At 47.7% G+C, this 24,861-nt stretch overlaps 1 protein-coding gene across 1 annotated transcript in view; it reads right to left on the bottom strand.

The window, feature by feature from the left end:
- Window positions 1–23,064, bottom strand: part of LOC144791555 (cofilin-2-like) — a 40,392-nt gene extending 17,328 nt beyond the window's left edge. Inside the window, exons 1-2 of the mRNA XM_078666273.1 lie at window positions 22,978–23,064; window positions 6,444–6,745 (exon numbers count right to left, since the gene is read on the bottom strand). Coding sequence (XP_078522399.1) covers window positions 6,444–6,745; window positions 22,978–22,980 — 305 coding nt within the window. The 5' untranslated portion in view covers window positions 22,981–23,064. The remainder of the gene's footprint in view (window positions 1–6,443; window positions 6,746–22,977) is intronic.
- Window positions 23,065–24,861: the final 1,797 nt, after the last annotated feature.

Below are 24,861 nucleotides of genomic sequence, written 5' to 3'. Positions count from 1 at the left end.
CAAGGGCTGAAGGGGTAGTGACTGATAGCACCAAGGGCTGAAGGGGTAGTGACTGATAGCACCAAGGATTGATGGGGCAGTGCCTGATAGCTACCAAGGACTGATGGGGCAGTGACTGATAGCTACCAAGGGCTGATGGGGCAGTGCATGAGAGCTACCAAGGACTGATGGGGCAGTGACTGACAGCACCAAGGACTGATGGGGCAGTGACTGACAGCACCAAGGGCTGAAGGGGCAGTGACTGATAGCACCAAGGGCTGATGGGGCAGTGACTGATAGCTACCAAGGGCTGATGGGGCAGTGCATGATAGCTACCAAGGGCTTATGGGGCAGTGCATGATATCTACCAAGGACTGATGGGGCAGTGCATGATAGCCACCAAGGACTGATGGGGCAGTGACTGATAGCTACCAAGGGCTGATGGGGCAGTGCATGATAGCTACCAAGGAATGATGGGGCAGTGACTGATAGCTACCAAGGGCTGATGAGGCAGTGACTGACAGCAGCAAGGGCTGAAGGGGCAGTGCATGATAGCTACCAAGGACTGATGGGGCAGTGACTGACAGCACAAAGGACTGATGGGGCAGTGCATGATAGCTACCAAGGGCTGACGAGGCAGTGAATGACAGCACCAAGGGCTGATGGGGCAGTGACGGATAGCACCACGGGCTGATGGGTCAGTGCATGATAGCTACCAAGGGCTGATGAGCCAGTGACTGACAGCATCAAGGGCTGAAGGGGCAGTGGCTGACAGCACCAAGGGCTGATGGGGCAGTGACTGATAGCACCAAGGGCTGAAGGGGCAGTGACTGACAGCACCAAGGGCTGAAGGGGCAGTGACTGATAGCACCACGGGCTGAAGGGGCAGTGACTGATAGCTACCAAGGGCTGATAGGGCAGTGCATGATAGCTACCAAGGACTGATGGGGCAGTGACTGACAGCACCAAGGGCTGATGGGGCAGTGCATGATAGCTACCAAGGACTGATGGGGCAGTGACTAACAGCACCAAGGGCTGGGCTGATGGGGCAGTGCATGATAGCTACCAAGGGCTGATGAGGCAGTGACTGACAGCACCAAGGGCTGATGGGGCAGTGACTGATAGCACCAAGGGCTGAAGGGGCAGTGACTGACAGCACCAAGGGCTGAAGGGGCAGTGACTGATAGCACCAAGGACTGATGGGGCAGTGACTGATAGCTACCAAGGGCTGATGGGGCAGTGACTGACAGCACCAAGGGCTGAAGGGGCAGTGACTGATAGCACCAAGGGCTGATGGGGCAGTGACTGATAGCTACCAAGGGCTGATGGGGCAGTGCATGATAGCTACCAAGGACTGATGGGGCAGTGCATGATAGCTACCAAGGACTGATGGGGCAGTGACTGACAGCACCAAGGACTGATGGGGCAGTGCATGATAGCTACCAAGGACTGATGGGGCAGTGACTGACAGCACCAAGGACTGATGAGGCAGTGACTGACAGCACCAAGGGCTGATGGGGCAGTGACTGATAGCACCAAGGACTGATGGGGCACTGACTGACAGCACCAAGGGCTGATGGGGCAGTGACTGATAGCACCAAGGACTGATGGGGCACTGACTGACAGCACCAAGGACTGATGGGGCAGTGACTGATAGCTTCCAATTGCAGATGGGGCAGTGACTGATAGCACCAAGGACTGATGGGGCAGTGACTGATAGCTTCCAATTGCTGATGGGGCAGTGACTGATAGCACCAAGGACTGATGGGGCAGTGACTGACAGCACCAAGGACTGATGGGGCAGTGACTGATAGCTTCCAATTGCTGATGGGGCAGTGACTGATAGCACCAAGGGCTGAAGGGGCAGTGACTGATAGCACCAAGGGCTGATGGGGCAGTGACTGATAGCACCAAGGACTGATGGGGCAGTGACTGATAGCACCAAGGACTGATGGGGCAGTGACTGATAGCACCAAGGACTCATGGGGCAGTGACTGACAGCACCAAGGACTGATGGGGCAGTGACTGACAGCACCAAGGGCTGATGGGGCAGTGACTGATAGCACCAAGGACTGATGGGGCACTGACTGACAGCACCAAGGACTGATGGGGCAGTGACTGATAGCTTCCAATTGCAGATGGGGCAGTGACTGATAGCACCAAGGACTGATGGGGCAGTGACTGATAGCTTCCAATTGCTGATGGGGCAGTGACTGATAGCACCAAGGGCTGAAGGGGCAGTGACTGATAGCACCAAGGGCTGATGGGGCAGTGACTGATAGCACCAAGGACTGATGGGGCAGTGACTGATAGCACCAAGGACTGATGGGGCAGTGACTGATAGCACCAAGGACTCATGGGGCAGTGACTGACAGCACCAAGGACTGATGGGGCAGTGACTGACAGCACCAAGGGCTGATGGGGCAGTGACTGATAGCACCAAGGACTGATGGGGCACTGACTGACAGCACCAAGGACTGATGGGGCAGTGACTGATAGCTTCCAATTGCAGATGGGGCAGTGACTGATAGCACCAAGGACTGATGGGGCAGTGACTGATAGCTTCCAATTGCTGATGGGGCAGTGACTGATAGCACCAAGGACTGATGGGGCAGTGACTGACAGCACCAAGGACTGATGGGGCAGTGACTGATAGCTTCCAATTGCTGATGGGGCAGTGACTGATAGCACCAAGGACTGATGGGGCAGTGACTGATAGCACCAAGGACTCATGGGGCAGTGACTGACAGCACCAAGGACTGATGGGGCAGTGACTGATAGCTTCCAATTGCTGAGGGGGCAGTGACTGATAGCACCAAGGACTGATGGGGCAGTGACTGATAGCTTCCAATTGCTGATGGGGCAGTGACTGATAGCACCAAGGACTGATGGGGCAGTGACTGACAGCACCAAGGACTGATGGGGCAGTGACTGATAGCTTCCAATTGCTGATGGGGCAGTGACTGATAGCACCAAGGACTGATGGGGCAGTGACTGATAGCACCAAGGACTCATGGGGCAGTGACTGACAGCACCAAGGACTGATGGGGCAGTGACTGATAGCACCAAGGACTCATGGGGCAGTGACTGACAGCACCAAGGACTGATGGGGCAGTGACTGATAGCTTCCAATTGCTGAGGGGGCAGTGACTGACAGCACCAAGGACTCATGGGGGTGCTCCTTGAGGTGCAAAATCGGAAGATAATGGAGGACAGAAGTCTTCAAATGTGATGAAGAGTAGTCAGGGTAGCCATCTCTACACATTCAAGTAATCCCTGCAAAGCTTCTTATATACCCCAACGCTTGAAGCAGTAAAGTGACCAGGGTGGATACCAGTGCATTAGCGGAGGTTTGTGAACAGTAGCCTAAATTCATAGATCACAACTTGACTATGGGCCACTGGTATCTAACACCACAGACCTGTTGCATCTACTCATCACGCTTTCTTTCCAAATAATCCTATTGAAGACTAAATTCCGCCCTCGCCACTCTACAGAGTCTGCGCTGCTTTTGGCCACCGAGATTGTCAGGCAAGGAGTTGACGAGGGTCCAACTATGGCACTCATCCTGCTTGACCTAAGTGCCGCCTTTGACACTGTAGCACATTCCATCTTGCTACAGTGTCTCAACAAGGGAGGAATCAAAGGGAAGGCACTTAGATGGCTACAATCTTTTATGATGGAAAGAGGCTTCCAGGTCAGACAAGGTGAATGTTACTCCAAACAATTCCATCTCGATCAAGGAGTTCCTCAGGGCTCTGCTCTTAGCCCCACCTTGTTTAACCTATATGCATCTCCTATAGCAGCGATTGTAGAGAAATACGATATCCAACTCGTATCCTATGCTGACGATACGCAGCTGGCTATCTCCCTATCATGGGCACCCGACACCGCAGCCGCCAACTTCAGTGCCTGCATGCAGGAGCTAGCCTCCTGGATGTCTAACAACTGCCTGAAGTTGAACGGCTCCAAGACTGAGGTGCTTGTGGTGGGGAGTGGCCCGTCTGTGTGGTCTTCAGCATGGTGGCCTAATTGCTTGGGCCCTACACCTAGGCCAGCACAACAGGCCAAAAATCTAGGGGTTGTATTTGATTCTGAGCTATCATTCACGCCACAAATCAACCGGTTTGTGGGTATGTGTTTTGGAGTAACATCAATCGTCTCCAGGTGCTGCAGAATGCAGCGGCCAGGCTGGTGCTAAGGCTTCCGAGACGCACTTCCTCCAAAGCAGCCTTAAAATCTCTCCACTGGCTACCAGTCTGTCAAAGGATCAAATTCAAAGCCCTATATGTGTGCCATCGGATTTTAGGAGGCAGGGCACCCATTCCCCTCAACGGTCTTATTACCCCCTACAGACCAGAGCGAACGCTTAGATCCTCGGACACTGGCCTTGTCAAGGTTCCTAAAATACGCAAAGCCCGTATGGGTGGAAGATCGTTCCGTTTTCTTGCAGCCAAATACTGGAACTCACTGCCGATTGAACTACGTCTCGAACCCTCCGAGTCTATGTTCCGCAGAGCCCTCAAAACCCACCTGTTTCGCCTAGCACTACCCTAGTTCTACCCCCTCACTCTTCTCATTTTTAGCAATTCAGCGCAGGGACACGCCGGTGAGCGTAACTAGCGCTTTATAAAATTCCTAAATAAATAAATAAATAAATCCAGCAATGCAATCTAAGGATTCCATCCATCTGCTAGTTACTGTGTACAACCATGACTTTCTCTACCTGGGCACAGCCGGGGCCATCGCAAACTCTCGCTCGCTGAAGAAATGCCACTCTTCCATAGCCACCCTACGCCAGGCTTCTCCGAGGACCTCCTGAGCGACATAAGTTCAGCTCTTCCGTGAGCAGCCCAGCCTACCATATTAGAAGCTTAACTGAGTTGAATTCCTAGATGTACACCAAAATTGACAACCGTGCATTCAAGAAATCTGTATTTGTAGAAAACATATGCTGATGTCTACACAAAACTGGTTTAATTTCTAAAATATATCTAAAGCGGATATTTGAGTGATAAACCTTGGGTGTTGGGCTGGCATATAAAGTGCGACAAATTTAATGTTCGTTTTCAGGCAAACACACACATTTTATTTTTCTACCTGTAGCTGTATAATTCTTGTGGTAACAGCCTCTTTCTAGGAGAGCGTATGGCTGCTTACCTCCTCCTCTCTCCAGTGTGTTGCATAGTGTCAGGGTGATTGCAGCTAGAGCTGCTAGTTTACTCATACAGAGGCAAACCTTACCTCTGACCATCCAGTCTGATGCATGGAGGTGATAACTGCTCATAATCTTGCATGGGGGGCACTAATGTAATCTTGCCTTATGCGCTTACTATTTCAATACTAAGAACAGCATGTGGGGGTAATTTTCTTGAACATAGCTCTTATTACAGAAGGTGTTGGAAAATTCAGTCCTCTGCTAGCCTTCACAGCAGCACCTGAAAGTTACATCAATTTTTCAATATAATTTGATTTGCCGCAACAAATTGTGTGAAACCATCCCGAGTAGCAAATGCCGAATTAAAACAATATGCTGTATGACTACACACAAATATATGTAGGTAACATTTGCAAATGTCACACAAAAGTAAAAGGATTGGCAGTTTGCTACTTTCTGAAGCAGGACGACCCATCAATGGGAAGAAACACGAGCACATCAGGGCAAGAAAATGGCATCCATTTATTTGCAAGGGATGATGTTTGCATAAACCTAGCCTGTCAAACTAAACAACTTACCTGATACATGTCTGATGAAGACCTTTTAATCTAAGAATGTTTGAACTTGGAAGCGCGAATATGGTTAAGATGTATAATGTGTACCGATGCTATGTTGTTGAAAAACAGATTAACAAGTTTAAAAAAAAGAATGTTTTAACTTCATCGTGAACTTTTGTTGAAGGTATTGTGTGTCACGAAAACGTGCTGCAATTTGGAAACAAGCACAGGTAGCCGCACCTAACAAACACCACCCTGGAAAACTGCTACAACTGTCCCCCCAGCTCCCAATAAAATCAGCCAATCAAAAATACAACGCAAATTTTTCTGTACAAAAGAAGCATCCACACCATCCCCATCTTTAAGCCACAACAATGATGCAACAAGACAGTTGTTTTTGGTGGCTGATCGTGGCCCTTGGCAGTATATATGTGAAAAAAACTATATTGCTGTGGGGACTTAGTCTTTGTCCATGATGCTCAGGAATGTTGACTGTAGGTTCCATTTTGTGGTATGGAATGTATGTATTAGAGATAGTGGCAGTTAATTCCTGGTGCTGCAATGCAGATACATGAAGAACAGATTCCTTATGAATGGATACACTATTGTCTGTGTTGTATTTCCACCATGGCCATCTGGCTTCCATAATTGCCCATCACCAACAACCTGCAACTGATTAATAAACCCTGGACGATGCAAGCTTTGGGGCGCCCGGATATTCTAGACCAAAATCTGTCACACAGACTTACCAGAAGATAAAAAGCACACCCTCGTGCTGGCCTTCCTTGGTCTCAAATGAGGCATTGTAAAGGCCATAGCGACAGTCGTCTCTTGGAAGCATGCCGATGAAGTGCTTGTACACATCCTCAATTCCACCACAGTCGCCTATGTGGATCTGCTTTCCCTCGTCAATGGTGATGGTTTTCAGGTCAGGGCTTAAGCATAACAAGACAGCCTTCCTCCTCTTCTTCATGTCTGTCGATCCAGCTCCACTCCCGTGCATCTCCTTGTTCACCGCGATGACGGAATCAGCTACAGAAACACTGGCAGCCTAGAAAGGAGAAGCGTTGGTATTGGAATTGGAATTGCATTTATATAGCGCTTACTACCCCTGATGAGGCATCAAAGTGCTTTTTCGGCAAGTAGCAGGCTACTCCGGATCCCAAAAAGTATTAGTGGTGAATTAGTATAAGGAAATATGACATTAATTTTAGCGGTGAACATGTTAGTCTGTTATTTGGATTGAAAAAGGATAGTGGAGGGATAGAAGAGGTAAGGATTTGCATTTATATAGCACCTGCAACCCCCGATAAGGTGTTGAAGAGCTTTTCGGCAGGTAGCACATCACTCCGGAACCCAAACAGGATTGTGGGGAATGTATAGGGAAATATGAAATTAATTTCTGCTGTGGACATGTTTGTCTGTTATTTGGATTGAAAAGGAATAGTTGAGAGATAGAGGAGGGGAGGTTCTAGAAAGTTTAGATTTTCTGGGTGAGTTCATAGCAGTAGGAGGAAGTTAGGGATAAGTAAAGGGGAAGAGTCAGAGGGAAAGGTTTATCAAAGTTTGTTTAGGAGATCTGAATAGTAAAAGAAGTGTGAGATGATGCAAGGAGGGGTAGAGGAAGGACGAGTGTAGAACGTTTTTTTGGGGGGATCATAGGATCATAGTAGTGAAACGGGGTTTTAGATGCTTGAGGGAGTGGAGGTAGACGATATATTGAGAGAGGTATATGGTGAGAAATAGAGTAGTACATTGGAGAGAGTAGTAGAATGAAGTTTCAGATGAGTCTGAATGGAGGTAAAGGATATATTGCAAGAGATATAGGATGAAATATAGGGTAGTGCCTTGTAATGCTGAATTATAAGCAAAGTAATAAATATAAAGATACATAAGTACATGTAAGGTATATATGTCGATTTAAGTAGTATTTAATAAAGTCATACTTTCAAGTGATGCTGTACTTTAAGGTTTTTTTATTTAATAGTGAAGCAATTATAGAAAAATAGTCATGATAAAAGATTTACTTATTTATGCAGTCAGCCATATATATTAACATGAAATAATATAACTATAAGTAATATGTACATTTGTTAAGCAGAGCTAACGAATATCTATATATTTAAAAACATTTATTATATACGTTTGTAGAAAGCAAAACACATATGTGGGTACACATCTATAGTCCAAACAAATGCTCATATACAGATGGATATGCTGTATATTTATGTTTGAGCATGGTGGTTATGTGGGGAAGAGCCAACGCTTGGCTGCCTGAACAGAGAAGGATGTGCCACCTAAGGTCTTTTTTTCTTGTATGGTGAGATTTTGAGGCGAGCTGCAAATCTAGAGCTGAGGTGTCTTTGTTGAATGTATATGGTGATTTTATTCCTGACGAAGAGCTGTCCTGTTCCATATATCGATTGTGGGTGATACTAAACAGTTTGAATGTGGATATTCTGGCAACTTCTAACTAATGTAGGGCTTTCAAGGCAGGGTAGATGTGGGCTTGTGGCTCTATATGTAAGAGTATTCTGGTTTCAGAGTTCTGAATCCGTTGTAGTCTTTTCATAGTTGTTAAAGATAATCCATGGCAGACTTTGTTGGCTTAATCAACTTCAGACAGAACAATATATATATTAGCCTGGACCTTGTGTGGAAATCCCACGTGGGGGAAGATGTGCTGCCGAATTTTTATAGTAACAAAGTTTTATCTTGCTAGTTTGTCCACTTGGCCATTCATTGATAGCTTTGAGCTCATGGTAATTCTGATTTTTTTTTACTTCCTTTGATACATTAGTCGGTGCTCCCAGGTCATGTATCAAAGGTAGGGAAAGTGTCTAGGGACTTCCGCCATGCCTTGTGAGAGAGCATCTTAGAACGAGCTCTGCAGCTTCATGGTAAATGTCCCATCTGCTGTGAAGAGACTTCTTAGGAAGGCTTCACATGCAGACACCTTAATGAATATTGCCTTGGAAAAGGCTAAATTGGGATGATACTCTAGTTGTAGCATAGGTACAGGTTAATGCTTCATACCCACAAACTTCAAATGAAGGGGAATCTTGATGTCTGCTTTGTTATTTTCTGTATCCTGATTCTAAAACTCATTTTCCGGTGCATGCTGCACAGCCTTACCCTCATCCGTAGATTTGGTTTTGCATTAGTTCCAATGTATTTCTACGCCCTCACTTTGAGATGCCTGTACATCAAGCTGTTTTTGGCTTTGTAATAAACTAACTAAACTTTACTGGGAGGGTGTGATTCTTAGGAGTCATGGTAAATTGGAACTGAAATGTTTGGTTGGCTAACAATTTCTCTTCCCTCCACACATTCATGCTGACAAAAAGTCCCATCGACCTCAGATTCCAGGGCAGATCTTGAACATGGAACCTGGGGGCATATTATCAAGCCAGGTGATACAATTATCGCAGTTTTTGCGGAAGAAAACTGCCGCTAAAACGGCGATAATGTGCTTGATAATATGCCCTTTAGAATTCCAATTGAAGCTCATGTTAAATGTCCTTCACATTTAACAATGCTTCAATTGGAATTCCATAGAGCATATTATCAAGCCCATTAACGCAGTTTTAGCGGCAGTTTTCTGCCGCTAAAACAGCGATACTTTTATCGCCTGTCTTGATAATATGCCCCCTGGCTACTTCAATACAATTGGATCTACAGCCACTATTTGTTCTACTTCGAGAAAAAGAGTTCAATAAGGCAAAAGCCTTACTAATTAAACCTACATTCTCCAACCAGTGAATTAAGAATGATTGGTCAACCGTATCAAATACAGCCGACAGATCAAGGAGAACCAGGCTGCAGTTCCTCCACTATCCAGCGCAGCCCTGATCTAATCAGTAGATTTGAATAATGCCATCTCGGTGCTGTGGCCTGGTCTGAAACCAAATTGTGTTGGGTCCAGTAGGTGGTTATTTTATTATAGTTGTCGATTCATGATTTCTTTCTATAATTCATTGAATCCTCAGGATTGAGACTGGCCTTTTTTAATAGGGGAAGGACTGAAGCCTTTTTCCATAGTGATGGAAAAAGTCCAGTCACGTACATTTAATTAGATATAGCAGTAAGATTAAAAGCAATACCATCACGGATAATTTTTATCAGTAGTGATGGGCAAAGATCTGTGGGTGACCCAGATTTGGTGGCCCCTGTTGCATCAGTCAGGGCCATCCTCTTTCCATTGGTGCACCGGAGAACACAACATTCCTTTTAGTAGGACTGTTTCACCAACCAAGCAAATGTAGAGGGAAAAAGGCGAGATGTGCAGAAATTAGCAATACCGATTTTCAAAGTAAAATGCTCTCCAAATCGTCATTCCTAATATATGAAACTAATTTGAGTTTCATTTAAGGATTCCTTGCGTCACAAATGAACCTACCTCGATAATATCAATGAGGCAGTGTGCGACCCATTAGAAAGCACAGCCATCACTGGGATGGTGACCTGCTGAGGTCAGCGGACAACCATACCTTTGATTGCATTTTAATATGCATTTTTTTCCTTGCAGCCCGTTTTCCTTAACACCTTCAATGCTATGGAGATTTTTCTCCTGTGCTGAATATTCGTTTTTCCCATTGTTCATGACAAGGTCAGCTCGTCACAAGCACACGTCCAGTGTACTGCATGACGAGCTGACCTTGTCATTAGCATAGAAGGTGTTAAAGAAAAACGGGATGCTGTTTAAAAAAAAAAAGCATGAAACCTTGAAGTGTTTCGTGTAGGCAGCGGTCACGCCGATTGTGCGCCGAAGCCCGTCTGCGCCCGTCCGCGCCTGGACCGCGCCCAGTGCCAGAACCCCTGGTCCCCACCGCTGCAAGACGACCCGACAGACCTACAACGTCGCGGCCCTCAACGCACTCAATGCCGGCCGGAACCCCACCTGCTGCCGGGCCGCCCCGAAACGCACTCACGGACCCTTCACCTGCACAACCTGCAAGTTCACCTGCCTCCAAACCTGCACCGCGCCCGCCAAGCCAAACTCCAGCAGCGACCTCAAGTGAATCCTGCTCAACACCCGCTCCATCCACAGACACGCCGTGGAACTCTGGAACCTCCTCGACACAACATCACCAGACATCGCCTTCCTCATGGAAACCTGGATGAACGCCTCCTCAGCCCCCGACATAGCCGTCGCCATCCCGGATGGATACAAGATCATCAGGAGGGACCGCGTCAACCAGACCGGAGGAGGCATCGCCATCGTCCACAAGAATACCATCCGCATCACGACCGACGCCGACGACACCTCCGCCACCGCCGAACACCTCCACTTCCAGATTCACACCGACCCAAAGACGACCCTCAGAGGCACTCTCATCGACAGACCCCCGGGACCACGCACACAATTCAGCGAAGACATCACGGACTTCATCAGCCCACACGCCCTCCCCTCCGCCGACTACATCCTCCTAGGGGACCTCAACTTTCACCTGGAGAACAACAAGGACCGCAACACCGTCGCCCTGCTGGACAACCTCGCCAACCTCGGACTCAAGCAACTGGTCAACACCCCCACCCACTACGCCGGCCACACGCTTGATCCCGTCTTCTCATCCAGCAAACACATCACCTTCAGCCACTCCACCGGACTCCACTGGACCGACCACAGCTGCGTCCACTTCAGCTTCAGAAAAACCACAACCCACCACCACCCGCAACAGGTTCCTCACAGGAGCTGGAGCAAGATCACCGCCGACCAGCTCACCACCTCCCTCAGCCAGAACCCACCTGCCAGCACATCGGACCCCAACGAAGCAGCCCGCAACTTCACACAGTGGCTGACCGCCTGCGCCGACGACCTCGCACCACTGAAGAACCCTCCCAGCAGACCCAGAAGCAAGAAAGCCCCCTGGTTCACCGACGAACTCAAGGACTCCAAGAAGACCTGCCGCACCCTCCAGAAAGCCTGGATCCTCGACCAGACCACTGACAACATGACCGCCCTCAAACACGCCACCCGCAAGCACCACCAGCTCATCTGCACCACCAAGAAGAAATCACTGAAGGAGCGACTGGACAACAACGCCGAAGACAGCAAGGAACTCTTCAGCATCGTCAAGGAGTTCTCCAACCCCAGCACCGGCAACAAAGACATCACCCCTTCACAAGATCTCTGCAACTCCCTCACCTCGTTCTTCCACCGCAGGATTGCCGACATCCACAACAGTTTCGGCACACCATCCACGTTCCCTACCACCGAACCAACGCACCCCACCGCCACCCTCCACACCTGGACCACGGTGACCACCGAAGACACAGCCCGCACGATGAACACCATCCACTCCGGGTCTCCAACAGACCCCTGCCCCCACCACGTCTTCAACAAGGCCGACTCCACCATCGCACCCCAACTCCGGGACATCATTAACACCTCCTTCAACACTGCCACCTTCCCGGAGAGCTGGAAGCATGCCGAGCTCAGCGCCCTACTGAAGAAACCAACAGCGGAACCCACCGACCTCAAAAACTTCCGCCCCATCTCGCTCCTCCCTTTTCCTGCTAAAGTCATCGAGAAGATCGTCAACAGACAGCTGGCCGCCTTCCTCGAGACGAACGGTTCCCTCGACTCCTCGCAGTCCGGTTTCAGAGCCAACCACAGCACCGAGACCGCCCTCATCGCAGCCACCGACGACATCTGAACCCTGATCGACAACGGGGAAACAGCGGCACTCATCCTCCTGGACCTCTCCGCAGCATTCGACACTGTCTGCCACCGCACCCTAGTCCAACGCCTCAGCAACACCGGCATCTAAGAGAAGGCACTGAAGTGGATCATCTCGTTCCTCGCCGAAAGAACACAGAGAGTCCGCCACACCCCATTTCGATCCGAGGCCACCGAAGTCATCTGCGGCGTCCCGCAAAGATCATCACTCAGCCCCACCCTCTTCAACGTCTACATGAGACCTCTCACTACCATCGCACGCCAACACAACCTCAACATCATCTCCTATGCCGACGACACCCAGCTGATCCTCTCCCTCACCAGAGACCCCGACACCGCCAAAACCAGCCTCCACGAAGGGATGAAAGACGTCGCCAAGTGGATGAAGAACAGCCGCCTGAAACTGAACTCAGACAAGACGGAAGTCCTCATCCTGGGACCAACACCCTCCGCCTGGGACGACTCCTGGTGGCCCCCAGCCCTGGGCACCGCCCCCAAGCCAACAGACCACGCACGCAACCTGGGCTTCATCCTGGACTCCTCCCTCTCGATGACCAGACAAGTCAACGCCATCTCCTCATCATGCTTTCACACCCTTCGCATGCTTCGCAAGATCTTCCGATGGATCCCGACCGAAACCAGGAGGACTGTCACCCAGGCCCTCGTCACCAGCCGACTGGACTACGGAAACACCCTCTACGCCGGAACCACAGCCAAGCTACAGAAAAGACTCCAACGCATCCAGAACACCTCCGCCCGACTCATCCTGGACATCCCCCGACGTAGCCACATCTCCGGCCACCTGAGGGACCTGCACTGGCTCCCCGTCAACAAGAGGATCACGTTCATGCTCCTCACCCACACACACAAGTCTCCTCCACGACCTGGGCCCCAAGTACCTCAACGACCGCCTGACCTTCTACACGCCCACCCGCCAGCTACGGTCTACCAGCCTCGCCCTCGCCACCGTACCACACATCCGAAGAGCCACCGCCGGAGGCAGATCCTTCTCCTACCTGGCGCCCAAGACATGGAACTCCCTCCCCATCCACCTTCGGCTGACCCAGGACCACCTCGCCTTCAGAAGACAACTCAAGACCTGGCTGTTCGAGCAGTAGCGGACCCCTTCCCCCAAGCGCCTTGAGACCCTTCCGGGTGAGTAGCGCGCTATGCAAGTGTTATGATTGATTGATTGATTGATTGAACTGTTTGTAGCGACTTAGTCATAAACGTTTTGTATAAGCTGATAGAGCCAGCTCTGTTCTGCTCAGAGTTTTGTCCTGTTGACCTTGAATAATTCTTAAACAGATTATTGTAAATACCGTTTTCTTTTCATTTATTTCAAATGTGGGTGATATGATAGTCCATTACAGATATTTTGCAGAGAAATATTATGTTTATGCTTCATTCAACACCCATAAAAAAGTTTCTTTTCGATCAAAACGGTACCTCAAATATGAGAATTGGGAGGGTGTCACGGAGATTTGCAGTAACATTAGTGAGCTGCTACTGCTGCATTTCAGAATTTGGACGTGTGTCTGTGCACTGTCAGCGATCTGGCCAAAGAAGGCATGTAAAATCGAAAATTGAATCATAAATTCAAAATTGTTCAGAAATGGGGCACACAAAAAAGTTTGGCCCAGGGCCTTGAAAATCCTTAAAATGTCCCTGGTTCGAATATATATCTGTCTCCCATCGTTTGCATATATGTTAATCTCACTGTGTGCAGGAATGCTTATTTCCAGATAGAGAATGTAATATAGTCGGTGAGGAACAATTTCTTCACTCCTGCGCAGACTGGGCTTTGCACCGGAATCAGGATTATATCTGGTGTGGTAATAACACACCCACAGCTTTTAACCCATACAATTTCTGCCAGGTGAAAGAGGTTTAATACCGAGGCCCTAAACAAAGATGATGTTTGTTGGTACTTTATTTGGAGAAACTGTGCTGGCTAAGTGAAACGTTATTCATTGCTCACACACTTCCTCTCACCACTTTTTGTCTATTTTGTTTCGTAAAGAAATCCTACTCTCTCGTTCTTGAAGCCTGGGACCTGGTCAACAACACAGCGGATGGCCCAGGTAAGAACTGGGGTGGCAGAGTGGGCTAAAGAACGGTGATGGATTAAACCCAGATCTCTTGACTGGGTGTGAGTGTTTGATTGATTCAGATGCTCCGTCTATCACCACCCCCTTTTGTACCGCTTTTGGCCGCCATAAGTGTGGCAGGGTATGCTCAGACGTGAGTCCCTTGCTCACTTTGCCACTGGATTCAAGCAAGCCGGGCTGAAGACGGCTGGAATGCCAGAAACCGGTCCCCGGAAGCTTGTTTCCGGTCCAGGGAAGACATGGCTTGGCAGTTCGGGCTGGACTGTTCCCATGAGGCACAGGGTCAGACTGATTTGCATATAGCCATGTCTGAACTGGTGTGGCAGAGTGGGCTAAAGAACGGTGATGGATTAAACCCAGATCTTTTGACTGGGTGTGAGTGTTTGATTGATTCAGATGTTCCGTCCATCACCACCCCCTTTTGTACCGCTTTTGGCCGCCATAAGTGTGGCAGGGTATGCTCAGACGTGAGTCCCTTGCTCACTTTGCCAATGGATTCAAGCAAGCCGGGCTGAAGACGGCTGGAATGCCAGAAACCGGTCCCCGGAAGCTTGTTTCCGGTCCAGGGAAGACATGGCTTGGCAGTTCGGGCTGGACTGTTCCCATGAGGCACAGGGTCAGACTGATTTGCATATAGCCATGTCTGAACTGGGGTGGCAGAGTGGGCTAAAGAACGGTGATGGATTAAACCCAGATCTTTTGACTGGGTGTGAGTGTTTGATTGATTCAGATGCTCCGTCCATCACCACCCCCTTTTGTACCGCTTTTGGCCGCCATAAGTGTGGCAGGGTATGCTCAGACGTGAGTCCCTTGCTCACTTTGCCACTGGATTCAAGCAAGCCGGGCTGAAGACGGCTGGAATGCCAGAAACCGGTCCCCGGAAGCTTGTTTCCGGTCAAGGGAAGACATGGCTTGGCAGTTCGGGCTGGACTGTACCCATGAGGCGCAGGGTCAGACTGATTTGCATATAGCCATGTCTGAACTGGGGTGGCAGAGTGGGCTAAAGAACGGTGATGGATTAAACCCAGATTTTTTGACTGGGTGTGAGTGTTTGATTGATTCAGATGCTCCGTCCATCACCACCCCCTTTTGTACCGCTTTTGGCCGCCATAAGTGTGGCAGGGTATACTCAGACGTGAGTCCCTTGCTCACTTTGCCACTGGATTCAAGCAAGCCGGGCTGAAGACGGCTGGAATGCCAGAAACCGGTCCCCGGAAGCTTGTTTCCGGTCCAGGGAAGACATGGCTTGGCAGTTCGGGCTGGACTGTTCCCATGAGGCACAGGGTCAAACTGATTTGCATATAGCCATGTCTGAACTGGGGTGGCAGAGTGGGCTAAAGAACGGTGATGGATTAAACCCAGATCTTTTGACTGGGTGTGAGTGTTTGATTGATTCAGATGCTCCGTCCATCACCACCCCCTTTTGTACCGCTTTTGGCCACCATAAGTGTGGCAGGGTATGCTCAGACGTGAGTCCCTTGCTCACTTTGCCACTGGATTCAAGCAAGCCGGGCTGAAGACGGCTGGAATGCCAGAAACCGGTCCCCGGAAGCTTGTTTCCGGTCAAGGGAAGACATGGCTTGGCAGTTCGGGCTCGACTGTTCCCATGAGGCGCAGGGTCAGACTGATTTGCATATAGCCATGTCTGAACTGGGGTGGCAGAGTGGGCTAAAGAATGGTGATGGATTAAACCCAGATCTTTTGACTGGGTGTGAGTGTTTGATTGATTCAGATGCTCCGTCCATCACCACCCCCTTTTGTACCGCTTTTGGCCGCCATAAGTGTGGCAGGGTATACTCAGACGTGAGTCCCTTGCTCACTTTGCCACTGGATTCAAGCAAGCCGGGCTGAAGACGGCAGGAATGCCAGAAACCGGTCCCCGGAAGCTTGTTTCCGGTCCAGGGAAGACATGGCTTGGCAGTTCGGGCTGGACTGTTCCCATGAGGCACAGGGTCAGACTGATTTGCATATAGCCATGTCTGAACTGGGGTGGCAGAGTGGGCTAAAGAACGTTGATGGATTAAACCCAGATCTTTTGACTGGGTGTGAGTGTTTGATTGATTCAGATGCTCCGTCCATCACCACCCCCTTTTGTACCGCTTTTGGCCGCCATAAGTGTGGCAGGGTATGCTCAGACGTGAGTCCCTTGCTCACTTTGCCACTGGATTCAAGCAAGCCGGGCTGAAGACGGCTGGAATGCCAGAAACCGGTCCCCGGAATCTTGTTTCCGGTCCAGGGAAGACATGGCTTGGCAGTTCGGGCTGGACTATTCCCATGAGGCACAGGGTCAGACTGATTTGCATATAGCCATGTCTGAACTGGGGTGGCAGAGTGGGCTAAAGAACGGTGATGGATTAAACCCAGATCTTTTGACTGGGTGTGAGTGTTTGATTGATTCAGATGCTCCGTCCATCACCACCCCCTTTTGTACCGCTTTTGGCCGCCATAAGTGTGGCAGGGTATGCTCAGACGTGAGTCCCTTGCTCACTTTGCCACTGGATTCAAGCAAGCTGGGCTGAAGACGGCTGGAATGCCAGAAACCGGTCCCCAGAAGCTTGTTTCCGGTCCAGGGAAGACATGGCTTGGCAGTTCGGGCTGGACTGTTCCCATGAGGTACAGGGTCAGACTGATTTGCATATAGCCATGTCTGAACTGGGGTGGCAGAGTGGGCTAAAGAACGGTGATGGATTAAACCCAGATCTTTTGACTGGGTTTGAGTGTTTGATTGATTCAGATGCTCCGTCCATCACCACCCCCTTTTGTACCGCTTTTGGCCGCCATAAGTGTGGCAGGGTATGCTCAGACGTGAGTCCCTTGCTCACTTTGCCACTGGATTCAAGCAAGCCGGGCTGAAGACGGCTGGAATGCCAGAAACCGGTCCCCGGAATCTTGTTTCCGGTCCAGGGAAGACATGGCTTGGCAGTTCGGGCTGGACTATTCCCATGAGGCACAGGGTCAGACTGATTTGCATATAGCCATGTCTGAACTAGGGTGGCAGAGTGGGCTAAAGAACGGTGATGGATTAAACCCAGATCTTTTGACTAGGTGTGAGTGTTTGATTGATTCAGATGCTCCGTCCATCACCACCCCCTTTTGTACCGGCCCAGGTAAGAGGCAACATTTACATCTAATGCATTGGCTTGTAGTGCTTAATTTGTGCTAGTTGGTCTGCACCGGCTGTAGTTACAGTTCAGGTGTCATGTTTGTACTGCAATTGGCAGCGCTGGCAGGGTATGGGTGGTGCAGGCTTCTGAGAGGGCCCTAGAACTTATTTTTTTTACAAATTAGGCATTGTTGGCTTGGCGCCGCAATGGCAGTGGGCTCCCTGGAAGGACTTTGGGATTACACTTGTTAGATGTATTACAAGGTAAAAGGAATCTTTTTTTCTTTTCTGTGACCATTACACTCAGGTGGCAAAGCAGGGAAGGGGCTACTTTCATCCATAAAAGTTGGCATTCAGTGAATGACGCCAGGGTAGCTGCATTGTTCTTCAGCACACTGTCTGCGTCACCTGATACCTCAGCTCACAATCACATAGTCGAAGTTGTCCTTTATGGGCAACTCTCACCCTTCCACTTTTCCTATGAGTAGCATTGGATTTGTGTGGTGGGTCTGGTAAATGGTATTCCACTACAGTCAAAGTGGCAATCCATTGATACGTTCCTTTTGGAAGCGGAAAGAGGAGGGGCGTTTGTTTCCCCTTCTTCTTGTGATTTGCAGCCAATCACAAAGGGCCTTTATCCACCTTCACTGTAAACTAGAGTTGTCTCAGGGTATTAGGCTTGGCCTTGGAAATAGCTCTGGAGCTTCCAAATATCATTCCAAACATCATTGGTAGAGAATGAAACCCAAATCTGCTCCTCGAGCCCTGGCACCAGTGGGAGACTCTGTAACCCACACTGCATGGGAGTCCTTGACTGCTCTGGCCACACAAGGCCCATGTTTTGTGTTGTTTTCCGATGACAAGATATGGCAGCGAGTTTAAAACTGCCAACAGTGCACAAAGGTCACTCATTTATCTCATTGTCTGGAATGCGCTATGTTAATACCAATACAATACAAAACAAGTCCATTTATTGCTCAAGACCCGCCTCTAAATGGCTTGTGTCATTGTCCTTTGTAAACTGTAGCTTTTCATTGGTCAATAGGCTTAGTAGTCCCTCCTTAGTACCCCCTTGTCTTCATTTGTAACCTCCTATGAGGACAACCCGTTACATATGTTGTTACTCAGTAGGCTTTAATTACAGCCTCCGAGCATTATTTTGTTAAATGCTTTTCACGCTCTCTCCTAACACTTTTATTCATTTTTTTTGTTGTTTACAAGCTCCTATGCTGCGCTTTCATGTTAATAGAGGTCACGCCCCTTTCTTTAGACGAGGTGTGTCTAAAGAAAAGTCAGCGGCCGCTATTAAAGTGAAACCGTGGCATGGGGCAAAAAGTGCCCCATACCGTGCTTTCACTTTAATGGTGATCGCAGCCCTTTCTCTAGATGCGTCTCGTCTATAGAGAGGGTTGTGATCTCTATTAACTTGAAAGCACGACATAGGTTCTTGTAAACAACAAAAACAATTTGCAATGCCATAGGTCTCACATTTGTGAGAATTTAAGCTATTGTCATTCAACAATGCCAATTGCTCAAACTCTCGTAAATGCGAGACCTATTGCATTGCAAATGCTTGTTTACTTTTGTAACCACCCATAAGTACTGCCATTGTCACATGTGTTGTTGTTTAGTATGTGTTTTTTAAGGTTTGTGAGCAATATTTTGTTCATGACTTTCTCCTAACTGCTGTTGAAAGAGCTCCCTACCCTCCACGCTCCACAGCAGGAGTATACACTGTATCTGTTAGTGCACACCGCGCTTTAAAAATGCTGGCTGCTCATCTTTCTTCTGTTATGTGCGGCTCACTAAACACTCTTTTTTTAATATAATGTCTTTTTAAGCAGCGCTGCATGCTGCGCTTGATCTTCAACACATTCAGTAATGTTGCTCACAAAGAAGATAAAAGACTATTTCAGAGTAGGAAAAACAAATACCGCAGCATAACTTATAGTTTGCGGGGCTCGCCCAACTGAATTTTCTTTTTTTGCAACTCCCTACTCCTCCGTACTAGGAAACATAGGAACTTTATCACCCACATCATAACTTTAAAAAATGCATGGACTTTAAAACTTTGCGGTGCCGAGCTGGAGCAAGGCTTTTTAAAATCAATGCCTTTTCCAAAGTTATGAGGAGAGAGATAAAGTTATTGGGCCCGATTCACAAATGTAATCTGAAACAAAGTCCTAACTCTACGACTTTCAGTATTCACAGAAGACATTTAGGAGTACTAAAGTTAGGATTTTGTCTCAGTCAATCTTAAGTATTGATCTTAAGTTAAACTTAAGACAAACTAAAGTTTAACTGAGCCAAAATCCTAACTTTAGTACTCCTAAATGCCTTCTGTGAATACCCAAAGTTGTAAAGTTAGGATTTTGTCTCAGATTACTTTTGTGAACTGGGCCCATAATGTTTCCTAGTATGGAGGAGAATTCCGTTGCAAAAGGACACAAGCACAGCACTCTATGCTTGATATTGAACAATGGGAGCTGTGTGCCTTTCTTTTCTTCAGTGCAGTTCTTCCAACGGTATTTTTTCTTTTTGCAACAGCTTGCTCCTCCGTACTAGGAAACATTATAACTTTATCTCTCACCTTGTGACTTTAAAAAATGCATTGCCTTTAACAAGCATTGATCTTGCTTGGTACTGCAAAGTTTACTGCAGAGTTTCACAATTTTCATGTCACAGCTACTGTTTCATTCCAAACCGGATTATCTTTCTGTCACATTTGATCAAAATGATTTCCAAGTTCAATTGTTTTTCATTAAATATCCTAGAACTTCACATAAACTAAATACACCACAGCAAAACCATTCTTGTAGCCATCTTAGTTCAACCAGACCCGTATTTATTAAGTCCTCCAGGCAGTGTTGCCTATTGCATTTTTAATTTCCTTAACCATGTTAAAGGATGCAGAACCTTATGATGCCAAAAGAGGTCCCAAGGGACTCATAGTGACAGTCTGTGGTACTGCACCCTTTCACTGCTTCGTGCACAGTAAAAAAGTACCCACAATAATGTGCTGCATTGCTAATTCCTTAAAAGGTCCCAATGGCTTGACCTACTGGCTTGTAAATGCTTGTATAAGAGAAAGCGGTGGTCCGAGGAACCTCTAGTTTTAATCTGATGATCAACTGTTTTGCGACTGGAATTTGGTTGCGAAACAGTAATACATACCATAGTGATTCGGTATTTCGAAGGAAAGCTCTAAAATCACCCGTTCCAAATGCTAAATCACCATTGCAAAATGTGATTCAGTAATTGCATTTTGCACATTTGAAAAAACCCTTTTCTGGTCGCAAAACGCCCGATTCTGCAAATCTGGCCACTTGCAACCAGAAAAATGATTAGTATTTCTGGCCCTTAGTCCTGAGACACCCACTGCTTCCCCTTTACCAAATGCTGCACTTCTTTTTCACCTTCACCTGAGGAAATGTAGGCTGTCAATCAGTGCCACAGGAGGCCTCCAGATGGGGATGAGGTCTTTGTAAAGTCCTAGCCTGCACCTGAGTCACTTTGCAAGCAGAGGCAAGCAAAAGACAAGGTGCCTGATTTCCAAAGGTAAACGTACACTTTTGTGTGATCTTACTCTTTATCAGTATTCACAAACTAAAATTTAATAGTAACTTCATGACTGCAGTCAGGCGGAGAACCCTGCACAAATTAAGATACGCCAGTCTTATCTTTTTATCTGCTGAGTTCTCCACCCTGACTCAGTGGCGGCTGACACAGCATGTGGGTGAGCAGGTGTGATGGGAGGGCACGGCTGCAATGTAAAAAAATATATGAATACAATATGACTTACCTAGCTGCTGCCAGGTACCGCATCTCTGCTCCGTAGAGTGAGTTGGCATAAAGTAGAGTAAAATAGAGATGTACAGAAAGAGTGTGGTAGACTAGAGAGGTATAGATTGGAATGGCGGTGAGGGGAGTGACATGGCGTAAAGTGGTGTGGAGTGGTGGAGAATGGAGTAAAGTAAAACTGAGTAGAGTGGCATAGAGGGAGAGGAGCAGAGTGCCCTAGAGTAGTCTAGAGTAGGTTGGCTTAGAGTACAGTGGCGTAGAGTGAGGTGGGGTGGTGCAGAGTGGCATACAGTAGAGTGGCATTGTGAAGGGTGGAATGGGGTAGAGTGGCAGTGTGTGGAGTGGCATGGCATAGAGTAGAGTGGTGTAGAGTAGGGTGCTTAGAGTGACATGGAATGGAATGAAGTAGCATAGAGTAGAGTGGAGTGGCAAAGAGGAAAGTACAGTGGACTGTCAGAAAATGAAGTGGCTCAGAGTGCAGTGGCAAAGAGTAGTGGAACAGAGTGCAGTGTAGAGTAGAATGCATAGAGTGCAGTGGTGTATAGTGCAGTGATGTAGAGGGGTGCAGAGCAGAGTGGCATATAGTGCACTGGGGTAGAGTGCAGTGGAGTAGAGTGGTGCAGAGTAGAGCAGAGTGATGTAGAGTGCAGTGGTATAGAGTAGAGTGAAGCTATGGGCAGTGGTGTAGAGTGCAGTGGCACTGAGTGCAGTGGCATACGTTAGAGAGGTGCAACGTGGAGTAGAGTGGCTTAGAGTGCAATGGCATAGAGTAGAGTGCAATGGTGTAGAGTACAGTAATGTCAAGTTGAGTGCCGCAGAGTAGAATAGTACAGAGTAGAGTGTCACAGAGTATAGTGGTGAATAGTGGTGTAGAGGAGAGTAGGTTGGCTTAGAGCACAGTAGCGTAGAGCAGAGTGGTGAAGAGTAGAGTGGTGTAGAGTGCAGTGGCATTTAGTGCAGAGATGCAGAGTAAAGTACAATGGCAAAGAGTGCAGTGGCTTTGAGTAGATTGGTGCAGAGTCCAATTCAGTTTCATAAAGTGGTGCAAAGTAGAGTGGTGCAGAGTAGATTAGAGTGGCAAAGAGTGCCGTTGCATAGAGTGTTGCAGAGTAGGGTGCTGAGAGTACAGTGGCATAGAATAGAATAGTGTGGTGTAAAGTGAAGTGTCGTAGAGTTCAGTAGTGTAGAGTGACGTAAATTTCAGTGGCATAGAGTGCATTAGCATACAGTAGAGTGGTGTGGAATAAAGTGTAGTGGCGTAGAGTACAGCGGTGTAGCATTAAGTACAGTGGCATAGAGTACCGTGTCATAGAGTAGAGTGGTGGAGAATAGAGCGTAGAGTCCAGTGGCAGAAATTCCAGTGGTGTAAAGTGTTGTGGAAAAGCATATCTTAGCCAGAGTGGCCGCCTATTGTTATTGAATGCTTCAGATGGAAGTCCTGCTTTTGATATTATAAGGGGTCGGGGAAGACAGCATCTGGCATCTAGCTCTGACATGGTGTCGCATTTTGAGATACAGAACACTCGAGGATGGTATTCTGGCATTTTGTGCACAGAGACACAATCAACCTGTGTCCAGTCACTCACCATGGTTGCAGCAGTCTACCTCTAGCCCAGATGCAGGCACTGCTTGGAGGAGAGAGAGAAAGTGTCCTGTGCCGCTCTTGTACTGATGCTGCTGTGAAGAACCTAGCTGAAGATTGCTGGTGTTTTCTGTGTTTTTATACAGCTGGAGACGGAGTATTATCAACAGCAGCTCTTGTCAGGTGACTGGATGAGAGGAGGGCTTGCCTGAGGAGAAAAGCCAGATTTGCAACTCTCTTGCCTTTTCTTAAAGGTATTGCCTTATATATTGTCCTGTAGTCCTTAAAGGTGCACCCTGATGTTAGCAGGCAAACCTGAACTCTTTCATTTATGCTTTCAGTTACTTCACTAATAATCTAAGGAATACATTGAGCAGCTGCCCTCAGTGTCTAATTAGAAAGTCAGCTTTGAAGAAACCTTGTTTTTGTAGCAGACTTGTTTTGCTGCCTCACACAAAGTGCCTGATCACAAGTTTGCTGGTGCGAAAGTGGGGCGGCAGGCCACCACCCAACTCCTGTACCACCAAACTCGACCGTCGGTCGGCCGCCAGATTACTAGTATTTTTCTTGTCTGCGAGCAGTCCTTCACAATTGAAACGCCAAAGCGAGTTCCTGCACGGCACGTACTGTTAAGTCTATGATGTGCAAGAACTGGGTGTGCATGCAGATGGGGCACACCATGTGCACCCCTGCATGCATCCCAATGGCCAAAGGCAACAGGGGGACCTCTAGGGCCCTCCTAGTTTTCTCACCACCAGCAGTTCCATGATGTGAGCACCGCAATGAGACCGATGGCTGTGAGGAAACTTGTGCCTGGTGGTTGCAGCTGTCCTAAAATGGTCTGACCGCCGTACTTGTAATACAACCGTTGGACCACTGATGCAACTGTCCCCGACTGCCACTGCACTTCCACAGGGGTTCAGTGGTCCAACGCGTAATCAGGCCCCAACGCTCAATTATGTCATATTAGAAATGAAGGTTACACAGCAGCCTTTTTTCAATAAAAGGAAGGAAACTAATTCACCACCAACTGCTAATTCTAAATTGATTAAGTCACAAGAAAAGTCAATGGCAGCAATGGTAGTTGAAGTTCAGGCAATTCCTAATACAATGGACGTTATTTGATCTGATAATAAACATACTCAATCAAACAATCAATCAGGGTTCTTGTATAGCGTGGCTAATCAACCGTGAGGCCTCAAAGCACTATGCTATTCAAAGAGACTTAGCAAGGTTAGCAATGAAAGTAACTGATAATGAGATTAGGATATGTGATAATAAAGCTGAAATTGATCACTTGCCACCTTAAGGTAGTAAGTCCTACGGCACTTATGAAAAGGATGTTGTTGGATTTGGGAAGTAGAAATCACCAATATAACTTGTGTATCCTTAACGTACATGATGTATTAAGGGTCATATTTAAAGAGCCTTTCTGCAAAATCTATTGCCATTGTTATTCAAATTAAAATTTTCTGAGAAGATTTAAATAGATAATTCTCTTTGCATACCATGACATCGTAAACCTAACCAATCTAAATCGTGAAAAGTCATATTTAAAGTGGTACATCTCCACCACCTCATAATGATTCGTAAAACTGTCAGGGAGCTTCCGTCATTAATGGTGAAAGAAAATTAAATATACAAACAAGTCACCAAGGCTTCGCAAAGATAACTGTTACTTTGTGTAAGTATTTTTCCGATTTCCATCCTTGACTACGAAAAGCAGGTTACATATACAGACTTTTTGGTCCATCAGTCATAAGAATAAGGAAAAACTATGAGGCATATTCTCAAGGATTTATCGTTGAGTTATCGGCACTTTAGCGCAGCAAAAGTGGCAAAAGAATTATCGCCCCATTCTCAAGCTGGTGCAAACTGCCAAAATCGC

The sequence above is a fragment of the Lissotriton helveticus genome, chromosome 11 (assembly GCF_964261635.1).
Source record: "Lissotriton helveticus chromosome 11, aLisHel1.1, whole genome shotgun sequence".
Taxonomy (NCBI): domain Eukaryota; kingdom Metazoa; phylum Chordata; class Amphibia; order Caudata; family Salamandridae; genus Lissotriton; species Lissotriton helveticus.
This window is presented reverse-complemented; position numbering and strand designations above follow the sequence as displayed.